Here is a 13,265-nt window from a genome sequence, read left to right as displayed (position 1 = left end):
GACACGCCCCTCCCATAATGAGCGGCTCTGTAACTGAATAAATTATGTTAATGTACACTAGCCATATGTCGAGGGATGGAGCGTGGCTGCTGAACCCGACGGCTTCAATGAATCATTATGTTAATGAGCCGCCAGTCACTGGGCGTACACAGTAACACGTGACTTACACGTCTATATATATTCATGATATAGTGGAAAAGTGTCCCAAATTCATCACACGAGCTGTTATGGCACACAATGAGAGGGCAAATGGTTATAAACATGCCTGGAAATCCCTCGTATCTTCAAAATGAATGTTCACCAAAAAATCCGAGCACACAATTTCAGCTGTCTGGCTTCAAAAGGAATATTTATGAGAGCTAAATTCAGCTGACATTGCAAAGGGTGTTGAAAATAATACTACTTGTGTCCGGCAGAAATGCATAAATTAATGTTCAATCGCAACTTAGAGGTGTGAAGCCAGGCACAGATGTCCTTGAATGCTGGGATGAACAGATCTGACTTCAGCTGCACGTGTGTGCTGTGTTAACTTCCTGACTCCATTCTTACAAAGAGTTGCAGAGGAAAACAAAAACTAAACTACTGTTTTGATATAACCTCCGTGCTCAATAGAGTTAATAGACTTTACTGCAAACACAAACTTGACACTGTCACACACTCAAGAGGCGAAGCCAGGATTTTCAGGTAGGGGGGGCAACCCCTCCAGCAATGAAAAATGATAGGAGTTGTTAGTAAGGAATTGTTAGTAAGGAGTTGTTAGTATGTAAGGAGTTGTTAGTAAGGAATTGTTAGTAAGGAGTTGTTAGTTGGTAAGGAGTTGTTAGTAAGGAGTTGTTAGTAAGTAATGACTTGTCCCTTGCTTTTTATTCGACGCGTGTGATCGGCATTGCGCTCGCTGAAGGTGTTTGTCTTCAGGGAAGTCGTGTACTGTATACGCAACTGCGCAACATTCTGTGACTCACTTACAACTGCTTTGCAGTTACTTATTGCCAATTATGGACTCAGACTGTTGTCCTCTCATAGAGTCCCCGGCACGTAATACTATGCCACACGGTGGCAGTGGGGGTCGCAAAATGCTGATTTATCTATATATATGAAAGGGAAATGTGTGGATACGTCTGTCTGTTCGAAATGTTTAGCATACTTCCCAACGTGCCACGCACTTGAAATTTGGCATGTGGGTATGTTCCATACTGTACACAATGTAAAAAATGTAAAAAGTATTTTGTATTTTTTTTTGGGGGGGGGGGGAAATGACCATGAAGTGTCTGGCGTCAACCCGCAACACCTCTGAGTTAAGCGCTCTGCAATGCTTAGAGCTGTTAACAGCGTGCCGGGAGATTTTAGGTGGCGCTTCGCTCCTGGCCGATGAAGCCATTGGTTTCTTGGGAGTTCAATACATATCCTCCGTGCGAAGAACGAGTAGAACTGCTATCTTAAATATGAAGCAGAACATTCCATCTTTTTGTTTGTGTGAAGCAACAAAAACCTCTCCAACGCTGAGCTCTGGCGTCGTGAAAATTTGCACAGCTAACGCTGTCTGGAATTTCTAAGTGAACATGACTATTTTCAGCTCGCCACGTCATTATTCCCTTCCCCGAGTGGCCAAAATCGACCTTACGTAGAAGTGGGTTAAGGTTGAATTTCCTTGAGTGAAAACATCCGATTTAGGTAAATTGATTTGTTTCGGCTTTTTTCTTTCTTGCAAGCATCAATTTTTTCCAGGGTTTTTCAGTGAAATAGAAGGGAATGCGAAGTTAACCAAAAACAAGAATCCAAGTCCCGGGCGAAGCTGGGTAGCGAAGCTTATTACTAATAAACCCCAATGATCTTATCAAAATGAGGGATTTAGATCGAATCGTTGGGGGGGCACGTGCCACCCCACCCCCCACTGGCTCCACCACTGTCACACACTGGCATGGTTCACAGGTGGTGGTGTGTCCAGACCCACGCCTGGCCACCTTCACCTGCTCAGTATTAATGCTTCCTCACTCCACCAAGTAGTTAATTGAGGATCAATCAACACAACCGAGGCTGCGTGTCTCTCTCCCCGTGGTCGTGTGGATTTCCTTCCCGAACCCCCGGTCTCCCCTCTACATGTAGAGAATGAACACCGCCACGCATCTAGAGCAGTGGTTCTTAACCTTGTTGGAGGTACCGAACCCCACCAGTTTCATATGCGCATTCACCGAACCCCTCTTTAGTGAAAAATAAAATGTGATTTTTTTCAAATTCAAGACATAGATATGTTTTTTACTGGTACACAAAATGAGCCGTGCATGAACATTACCTTGTTCAAAGAATAAAACCAACACAATGCATAAACTCACAACAAATTACATACCTGGAAATCAAAGTGACTTCTGCTGTTGCCTTTGAGAGATCAGTTCAGATATGCGTGGCTTCACCTTGGCAAGTGCCACTCTCATGTCATTTTCACAGCAAAGTCTGTTCCTTTTCTTCGTTTTTATGTCCAGCATCCTCGAAAAGGATTGCTCACAAAGATATGTTGTAACAAATGGTATAAAAAAATCCAGGGCTTTCTTAGCCATAACTGGATACTTGTTCATTTGTCGACACCAAAACGTTGAGAGCGTTGTTGTTCTGAAGAGTTGCTGTTGAACCTGGCTCTGCTGAATTTCAATGATTTCGTCGAGGAATTCATCATTGACATCTGCTGTTTCAACAGCAAACGTGAACGGCTGTCTCACCCATGCTGGATATGACTCTCTTGTAGGGAAATATCCGTCGAGAGACTTTGCAAGCTCATCTAAGTGCGTGGCAATTGTTTGCTTCAGTTCCGTGGATACAGAAATATCTCCGATTCCAGACACATCTTCGATCTTACTTGCACAGTCGTCCAGAAGCGGGAAGTTTGCGAAGTTATTGTTCTCTGTTCGTCGTTTCCATAACGGTAGCTTTTTTTGAAAAGCCTTCAGGTGTTCTTCCGCTTCCATGATATTGACTCCACCACCCTGCATCTGCTGATTGAGATGATTGAGAGCTGCGAATATATCAGCCATGTACGCTAAAATGAGAATGAACTCAGGATTTTTGAAGCAATCTGCATGGCAGTGTTGGTGCTCTTGCAAAAACAGGGCTAATTCCACACGCATGGCAAAAACACGATTCAGCACCTGTCCCCGGGATAACCACCGAATATTAGAATGGAGCAGAAGTACCTCAAATTCAGAGCCCATTTCTTTACACAGCTCACTGAAGATGCGGTGCCTCAGAGCACTTTTTCGCACATAGTTCACACATTCCACCACAGTTTTTAATACTTCTGCCATTTTTGGAGGTAAGGTTTTTGTTGCCAACGCATGCCTGTGCAGAATACAATGCGTCACAATGATGTGTGGTGCATCGGCCTTTACTAGCGCACCAAAACCAGACTTTCTTCCCAGCATGACTGGAGCTCCGTCCGTACAAACTGCAGAAACCATATCCCATGAAAGATTGTTGTCTCTGAAGAAGTCATCCACAAGCTTCTTCACATCGGCTGCCTTCGTTGTTGTTGTAAGAGGCTTACAAAATAAAAACTCTTCTTTTATCATGTCGTCTTTCACATAGCGTACAAAAACAGCAAGCTGGCTTAGATCAGAAACGTCTGTGGTTTCGTCGAGTTGAAGGCTGAATTTTGCCGGGCTTGAAATCAGATCCGCGACTACTTGAGCCAAGATGTCTTTACTCATGTCTTCTATTCTGTCACTGACGGTGTCATTTGAAAGGGGAATTTGGGATAATTTACCTTCGGCCGCTGTTCCGAGTATCAGATTCGCCATCTTTAATGCAGCTGGTTTCACAAGTGTTTCACCAATGGTGTGTGGCTTGCCCTGCTTTGCGATCAGGTAAGCAACTTCGTACGATGCTGTCAGGATCGGTTTGTTAACAGGTACAAATCCAAGAGCAGGCAGAGTGGCCCTTTCATCGAATCTGGCTCTCTTCACCCTGAATTCAGCAAGTGTTGTGTTCTTGTATTCCCCGTCTCCATGCAGCTTCAAGAAGTGTTCCCTTAGTTTTACCGGTGCAAGACTAGAGTTGCTCAACTTGGCGTTGCAAATCATGCAGATAGGACGCTCACTCCCATCACGTTCCGTGATACATGAGAATCCATGTTGTACATATTCGTCCGACCACTTTCTTCTTTTGCCCGACATAGTTAGTATGGATAAAATATTAAAGAAATCACACGACGTACGACAACAACAGTCACACGTTGACTACTGAGTATGCACTAAATTCCCCGCAGCGCTGATTGGCCAAGCAGTGTAACATGATCATCTGCAGCCAGTGATGGCCAAGCGGGCCGTGTGTGTCATCACAAATTTACACAATAATTCAAGTGTGTCCGGACCTCCGTGGCGGGGGCTCTGCCGAACCCCTGAGATCGACTCACCGAACCCCTGGGGTTCGATCGAACCCAGGTTAAGAACCACTGGTCTAGAGTGAACACCACCCCGAGTCTAGAGTGAACACCACCACATGTCTAGAGTGAACACCACCACGTGTCTAGAGTGAACACCACCACATGTCTAGAGTGAACACCGCCACGCGTCTAGAGTGAACACCACCACGTGTCTAGAGTGAACACCACCACGTGTCTAGAGTGAACACCACCACATGTCTAGAGTGAACACCGCCACGCATCTAGAGTGAACACCACCACGTGTCTAGAGTGAACACCACCACGTGTCTAGAGTGAACACCACCACGTGTCTAGAGTGAACACCACTAAGCGTCTAGAGTGAACACCACCACGTGTCTAGAGTGAACACCATCACGTGTCTAGAGTGAACACCACCACATGTCTAGGGTGAACACCGCCACGCATCTAGAGTGAACACCACCACACGTCTAGAGTGAACACCGCCACGTGTCTAGAGTGAACACCACCACGTGTCTAGAGTGAACACCACCCCGCATCGAGAGTGAACACCGCCAAGCATCTAGAGTGAACACCACTAAGCGTCTAGAGTGAACACCACCACGCTGTTGACAAGCCCCACCTTACACCATTGGGAACCTCATTTGCCAGTAACAAAATATGATAATTGTTTTTTTACCCTTTTATCTGGCAACTAAACTGACACCTTTTTTACAAGGAGTCATGTTTACATTGACCACAATACCTACGGTCGGAACGCAAACACAAAACAACTCTGATAATGTATATGGCACTGTCCTTGAAATTAATTGGTCCACGCCCGAGACAGCTTTCTTTTTGGCGTCTTCTGGTCCAACACCAACGTGAGAGGAGGCTCTAAAGAAAGCTGTCTCGGGTGTGGACCAATCAATTTCAAGGACAGTGCCAATACATTATCAGAGTTGTTGTTTTGTGTTTGCGTTCCGACCGCAGGTATTGTGGTCAATGTGAACATGACTCCTTGTAAAAAAAGGTGTCAGTTTTGTCGCCAGATAAAAGGGTAAAAAAAATAATTATCAAGTCCCACCTTGTTGTTGTTATTCTTGTTGTGGGCAGGTCGCTTCTGATAACAAGAGCGGTATAGCAGCTCAAGCGGGCTTGGCCTGGTAACAAAAGAAAATAAAAACTGCATGAATATTTACAATAAAACAAAGTTACAAAGTGGCGAGCCGGGTGAAGACAAATTAAACTTAAGAGAGATAATTAAAGTAAACGCAATCAGGCGAAGGCAGGAGGCAAGGCCCCGCGTGGCTAGGCCCCGCGTTGTAAACTTCTAACCTGGACATCGATTCCCATGCTCGCTGTTACTCAACTGACATCCCTAGGAGAGAGAGCGAGGCTCTACCTTGGTAAACAACAACAACCACCACAACCACAACAACCACAATCGCAATGAGAATTTCTCATCTCGGATTTCAGCGCAGGAAGCTTCCTGTTACCTCGTGACATCACGCGGCAGCAGGTGGCATGACGTCACTTACGGGAAACGAGACACGCTCCTCCCACCATTGAGCTGCTCCGTAAATAAATAAATTAGAGTATGATTCAATTATGTTAATGTACCATGCGATATATCGTAGGTGCTGAACCCATCGCAATAAACTCGCGGCGGCTTTAACGAATACATTATGTTAATGAGCTGCCAGTCACTGGGCGTAGCTTTGCCCAAATCAGGATTGGCACTGGAACGATAACGGCAGTGACCCCAGAGGAGGTGACGTCACGTTCAAGAGCGCGGTGGACGGGGTTGGGGGGAGTGTGAATACCTTGGTGACGACGTCACTAGCGAGGTACACCTCCCGCTGGCACTTCATGCCGATGAGGTCATGCTGAGTGGTGACGTCACAGAGCGGGGATGGAGTTTAAGTTGATTTAGCTTCATTTTCCATTGCCCCCTCCCTTGGGTGCGTGAACTCAGCAACAACGTGGACATTATTGTGTGTACGTACACACTGTGTGTGTACGGGCGGTGCATTGGCCAGTCATCTCAAGTCAGTCGACCCATGGCATCTTCTCATCAATTTATTTTTTTAAATGTATTATTTTTATTTATTTGTATCTTTTTGATCTTTTATTTTGTTTATTTTTTGTTTTCTATCTACGTGACTTTACCGAAAGAACCAGGAATATGGTAGCGCATACTCTATTTGTTGCAGAGGTTCAAAGTTCAAATCCGACAGGCACACCTGGCTACCCCAGTAACATTCACCACAATATGCGCTGTTCTGCTTCAAGGCGGATGTAAAACAGAGTATTGTGTCACTCACAACGCACAGGTCATTGCATGTTGGTGTCACGGTTAAAATTGTGGTAATTCCAAACATTATCCAGAAACTCTACAACGGAAATGTTTGGCTACGTACGGTTTGAAAGAAGTGTTAGTCAAACAGAATGTGTATTTGCGTGCGCGTGTTTAAACGTATCTTTGTACGAGCGGTAGGGCAGCGGTTAGCGCTACGCTGTGCTACGAACCCGGAGACCTGGGATCGTTTCCCGCTCACGGCCAACACCGCCAGTGACGATTATCTGAACTGGTCCTGGGCCTTCCCTAGGTCGACTCAGCCTAAAACTGAGTACCCAGTGTGATGTGAGCATCGCCACTCGGGATACAAAGGCGGCCGGGCGCGGTGCTGGCTACCCACCCCCGTGTGCCGTGCCAGCCTTCATAGGTGCTCGCTAACAGCACTTGCCCCAGCAGTCTGTTGACGCCTGTACGGGGGATCTTTGTGTGTGTGTGAGTATGTGAGTGTGTGTTTGTGTGCAATAAGATCAGGCAATGACTGGCAGAGAAAATTGCTTGAGATTATTTTAAAAGCATGGGTTTAGAAAAGTGAACAAAGCATGTCTCTATTATGTGCATTACCATTGAAGGGTGCTTAGGGTTCAAAGCCATCCGCATAGCCTCAAATCTGCATTAATGCCAATTTGTCTCCGTATCTGGTAAGATCATAGTATTACAGGAGGTCCTCTCACGTGCTAACCCAGACTGATGTGAGTGCACGATCTCTGTATTAGTTATTTTTTATTGTCCTTAACTCAAATCAATCAATATGCAGTTCAGGTCAAATAAGACATTCCTTTTTAACGCTTTCCAACCAAGGTTGAGATGTTAATGCATTAGCTCTGTTCGTTCATATCTGCCCATCTGTCTGTAGCATGGCATTTCGATAACCCTCTTAAAGATGTATGGACTGATGCTGTACAAGAAGGATGTGGAGCTGAGTGGGCTTGCCGATGACTGGTACCAGCGGTGTCAAGATCGGCCTCTGTGGAGGAGGCTCGTGAAGCACGCTGCTGGGCAGTTGGAGGCAGTCGCCCTCCAGTAACAACGGAGGGCGGATGAGCGACGCTCACGACAACGAGCGGAGCGTCGGCCACACCAAGTCGGTGCAGTGGTGCCTCTGTCAGTCATCTTATTGAGCACATGGCAACTTGGGTCTGTCCTGAGCTGGCAGAGAGCCTTCGACACATCACGTGGCCTCAACACGTAAGACAAAACTACAATTCGTGTTGTAGAGAATGTACCTCCTCCTATACGTGTAACTTTTAAGTGGTATGCCTTGTAACTGATGAATGATCCGAGTGTGCCACCTATTTCAAAGACAATGAGTTGCTCCAGATGCTTCGTGGAACACAAAAACACCGTTTGACCTGTATCACAAGAACGGGTCACACCTGAGTTCTCCGTACAGGTTACTTTCAAACACACACGCACTTTGTCCTAACATCACTTATTCAATGTTTGACCCTTACAGATCAAATGTTACAAGTATGCACAAAACCAGACAAGTATACATTCTAAATTGACAGGCATATTAACAAAATTGGATTACTGCAGTGAAATATACTGCATCACGTTACATCGTATTAACAAGAAACTTTAAAAAAAAGTTGCAGTCTGCTTCAGAGTGTATGTAAAACATACTATTGTGTCATTCAAAACGAGTAGGCCATTGCATGCTGGCGTCTAAGTGAAAATGTAGCAAATTCTAAACATTACCTAAAAACTACACAACTGAGATGACGCATCAATCATCGCCCCCTACGGACAGGCTCTTGTCCACATGCAGGCCGGTGCAGGGCCACCACCTTATGCCACACAGGGGCAGCTGCTACTTGGGGATGCTCTTCGAGTGTTTCAGACGAGGTACGGCACAAAACTCCGAGTTGCTGAGGCGGTTAAGCCAGCACCATGTAAAAGCAATTATTATAACATAGTGAATGCTTAGGAGCTTATTGGCTCTTGCTCCTGGTTAGAGATCTACCCAACCCACAGGCCCACAAAGTGTTCAACTTCACATTCTTGTCATGAAAGGCCTGTGACAAAGATGCATCTATTGTAGTGACATCGTCTCTGGCTTACACATCTACCGGGTCTCCACTTGACTTTGTATTGTCTAGGAGCAAGTCCACCCACACCTCCACTTCCACAAACTGCTGGGAGTTGCCTCACTCTGCCTCACAGTCAGAATTCTCCTCCTGCTTCACGTTGTGAAGGTCCCATTTTGGAGTTGAATCTTCATCTTCACATTTTACCTTCACTTCTTCGCTCATCACTTCTTCACATTTCACCATCACCTCTTCATATTTCACCTTCACCTCTTCATATTTCACCTTTATACCTTTAAAAGTGTCCAAGCTGGGATTTTCGTCCGGTTCTTGTTTCATGAGGGATGGGCTCATTGAGGCACTTTGACTTTCACAAGCTGACTTCAGACTCCGCTCCTTGTGATGCTTTTGTGTTCTCTGGTGTACTTGAAGATTTGATGAATCTGCAAACGGCTTCTCGCACAGAGTACACTTGAAGGGTTTCTCTCCTGTGTGTGTTCTCTGGTGTTTTACAAGATCAGATGAATGTGCAAACGCCTTCACGCACACACTGCACTTGAAGGGTTTCTCTCCCGTGTGTGTTCTCTGGTGTACTTTAAGATGTGGTGACTGTGCAAACGCGATCCCGCACAGAGTGCACCTGAAGGGTTTCTCTCCCGTGTGTGTTCTTTGGTGTACATTAAGATTTGATGAATGTGCAAACGCCTTCCCGCACAGAGTGCACCTGAAGGGTTTCTCTCCCGTGTGTGTTCTCTGGTGTGTTACAAGATGACATGAATCTGAAAACGCCTTCCCGCACAGAGTACACTTGAAGGGTTTCTCTCCTGTGTGTGTACTCTGGTGTTGTTTAAGAGTAGATGACCGTGAAAATGCCTTCCAACAAACACTGCACTTGAAGGGTTTCTCTCCCGTGTGTGTTCTTTGGTGTATTACAAGTTGACATGAATCTGAAAACGCCTTGCCGCACAGAGTACACTTGAAGGGTTTCTCTCCCGTGTGTGTTCTCTGGTGTTTTTTAAGAACAGATGACCGTGAAAATGTCTTCCCACAAACACTGCACTTGAAGGGTTTCTCTCCCGTGTGTGTTCTCTGGTGTATTACAAGATAACATGAATCTGAAAATGCCTTGCCGCACAGAGTACACTTGAAGGGTTTCTCTCCCGTGTGTGTTCTCTGGTGGGTCTCAAGAACTGATGGCCATGCAAATGCCTTGTCACACACACTGCATTTGAAGGGTTTCTCTCCTGTGTGAGTTCTCTGGTGCTGTGTCAATTTTCCAGTCCGGTCCGTGCTGTATGCACGCTGGTCGCATTGTTGACTTGTCGTACCGAGCTGCTGCCTTTGCTCCATGAAACCAATTCTGCAGAGGAAGCGTCAGAGGAAGCGTCAGCTGCAGACAGAAAATAAGAATATCCACGCCATTTACAAGTCAGTTTCGAGGCACAGAGGAATGCATATATACACAGTAACACGTGACTTACACGTCTATACTTATTACTATATTCATGATGTAGTGAAACCGTTTCCCAAATTCATCACAATGAGAGGGCAAATGTCATAAATATGCCTGGAAGCCCTCATATCTTCAAAATGAATGTTAACCCAAAACTCCGAGCACACAATTTCGGCTGTCTGACTACAAAAAGAATATTTATGAAAGCTAAATTCGACTGACATAGCAAAGGGTGTTGAAAATACTATTTCTGTTATGCAGAAATGCATTAACGTTCAATCGCAACTCAGGTGTGAATCCAGGCTCAGATGTCCTTGAATGCTGGGGATGAACAGTTCCGACTTCAGCTGCATGTGTGTGCTGTGTTCACCTCCTGTTTCCATTCTTACAAAGAGTTCCAGAGGAAAACAAAAATAAACTATTGTTTTGCTATAACCTCCGTGTTCAACAGAGTTAATAGACTTTACTGCAAACACAAACTTGACACTGTCACACACTGCCATGAGTAAACAGGTGGTGGTGTGACCACAACCATGCCTGGCCACCTTCATCTGCTCAGCATTAATTCTTCCTCACGCCACCAAGTAATGAATCGAGGATCAATCAACATAGCCGAGGCTATCCGTGGCTCTGTCTCTCTTTCCCCGTGGTGAAGGTGTTCCCCTCCACACATTCAGAGTCAACAGCGGCACGCGCTTAGCGTCTTTGACCGATAGACATTGACGCACGTATTGTTGGTTCTTTCAGTAAAGTCACGTAGATAGAAAATAAAAATAACAGATTAAATTTAATAAGATAAAGACCACTTGTGTTGCGATCGAAACGTCGTGGGTTTTTTGCTTCATTTTCAATTTTTTTTATTTTTATTTTCATTTATTATCTGTTATTTTTATTTAATTTTCTATCTACGTGACTTTACCGAAAGAACCAAGAATATTAATTCCTGCAGTCACCAAAGTTTTAAGTCAAAACATTCACACACTTTGACAAAGCCTCACCTTGTGTTGTTGTGGGCAGGTCGCTTCTGATAACAAGAGCGGTATAGCAGCTCAAGCGGGCTTGGCCTGGTGAAAATAATAAAAACTGCGTGAATATTTACAATAAAACAAAGTTACAAAGTGGCGAGCCGGGTGAAGACAAATTAAACTTAAGCGAGATAATTAAAGTAAACGCAATCAGGCGAGGGCAGGAGGCAAGGTCCCGCGTGGCTAGGCCCCGCGTTGTAAAGTTCCAACCTGGACATCGATTCCAATGCTCGCTGCTACTCAACTGACATTCCTACGAGAGAGAGAGGCTCTACCTTGGTAAACAACAACAACAACAACCACCACCACCACCATGAGAATTTCTCACCTCGGATTTCAGTGCAAGCGCGGATCGGCAGCCTCCTGTTACCTAGCGACGTCACGCGGCAGCAGGTAACATGACGTCACTTCCGGGGTAAGAGACACGCCCCTCCCACAATGAGCGGCTCTGTAACTGAATAAATTATATTTTGATTTAAAGCTTTCGTGACTGCAGTAATTCATATTCTTAGTTTTTTCGGTAAATTCACGTTGAAGAGAAACAACAAAATAACAAAATATATATAAAACAATAAAAAAAATTTCACGACGTTTCGACCATAACTCAAACGGTCATCATCAGGTGTGTCGGTTTGCATAAATTTATTTTTAAAACGGCACATTTATTTTAAAAAAAACGTTGGCGTCACGCGCAGCGATTGGCAGTTTGCCCAGGACTAGTCCATCTATTTTTTTTTTAAAGAGGAGGGGGGAGACGAATTTTTTTTATAATGTATGCTGTCTGAAAGCCACTGTAAGCGTGAACAATCAATCAAGAACTGAAATGATTTATCAAATCTTTCCAATGATTGCTAAGATAGAATCCATCTTCTCGGTTGAAATTGTCTCTGTGCTTGTATATGTGGATAGCCTCATGAACGAATCTCTCATGGAAGCCAGATGGCTTACAAAGAACCTCCGTCTTGGAAAAGTCAATGGCATGTGAGCCTACTGAATTAGAACAATGATCTGCTACGGCCGAGGTGTTGGTCCTACCGTGTTTAAGGTCTGCTTTATGTTCACGAATGCGGTCCGAGACATGGCGTTTGGTTTCTCCAATGTAACTACTACCACAGAGGCAACTTAGTTTGTAGACACCAGGGTATTGTATGTCCGGAATCACATCTTTTACAGACGGAACCAGATCACGGATTTTATGTTATGTGTTGAAACGGACCTGGATCTTGTGTTTATTCAAGATTTTGGAGATCTTTTTTGTGATCCCAGCAATGTAGGGTAAAGTGATGGTTTTGAAAGGCTCCTCAAGAGGGTTCTTCTTCATGGTTTGAGTGATAGCTTTGCGGATTGTATAGTCGGAGTAACCATTAGCCCTAAGAGCTTGGTGTACGTGCTTGAGTTCACTGCTTATGTGTTCCTGGTCGGATATGCATTGGGCTCTATGATAGAGTCTTGATGAGAGAATTCTTCTGTGATGGATGGTGGTGGGAATCCGGTTTCAGATAAGCATCCGTATGGGTAGCTTTCCTGTAGACAGAGTGGCTCATTGAACCATTAGGTCTCTTTTTAATTAGGACATCCAAAAAAGATATCTTGCCATCTATTTCGACTTCCATGGTAAATCTGATGGCTGGGTGTATGGAATTGATGTGGTCGAAGAATTGGTCTAGAGCAGGCCGGCCATGTGGCCAGATGACAAAAGTGTCATCCACGTACCTCTTCCATAAGGTTGGGCGCAGAGTGGCAGTCTGGATGGCGTCAGTCTCAAATTTCTCCATGAAAATGTTAGCTATAACTGGAGAAAGGGGGGAGCCCATTGGGGTGCCCTCAGTTTGTTTGTAGAAAGTTCCATTCCAAGTGAAGTATGTATTGGTTAAACAGTGTCTCACCAGTTGGGGTACCTCAGTGTTTAGTCCTTGATGAACCAAGTCTTCAATGATGGCAATGGTGTCAGGTACAGGAACCTTGGTGAATAAGGAAACTACATCAAAACTGACAAGCAGGTCGTCTGGGGACAGGGAAATACCCTTGATTG

General features: G+C 44.9%; 1 protein-coding gene across 1 annotated transcript in view; it reads right to left on the bottom strand.

The window, feature by feature from the left end:
• Positions 1-1,017: 1,017 nt before the first annotated feature.
• LOC142908618 (uncharacterized) overlaps positions 1,018-13,265 on the bottom strand; it is a 61,132-nt gene continuing 48,884 nt past the window's right edge. Inside the window, exon 4 of the mRNA XM_076059385.1 lies at positions 1,018-1,041. Coding sequence (XP_075915500.1) covers positions 1,018-1,041 — 24 coding nt within the window. The remainder of the gene's footprint in view (positions 1,042-13,265) is intronic.

The sequence above is a fragment of the Petromyzon marinus genome, unplaced genomic scaffold (genome assembly GCF_048934315.1).
Source record: "Petromyzon marinus isolate PM22_M1 ecotype Great Lakes invasive population unplaced genomic scaffold, UKy_Petmar_22M1.pri1.0 PM_G_Scaffold_10, whole genome shotgun sequence".
NCBI classification, from domain to species: domain Eukaryota; kingdom Metazoa; phylum Chordata; class Hyperoartia; order Petromyzontiformes; family Petromyzontidae; genus Petromyzon; species Petromyzon marinus.
The sequence above is the reverse complement of the archived record's forward strand: the minus strand, read 5'-3'. Positions and strand labels throughout refer to the sequence as shown.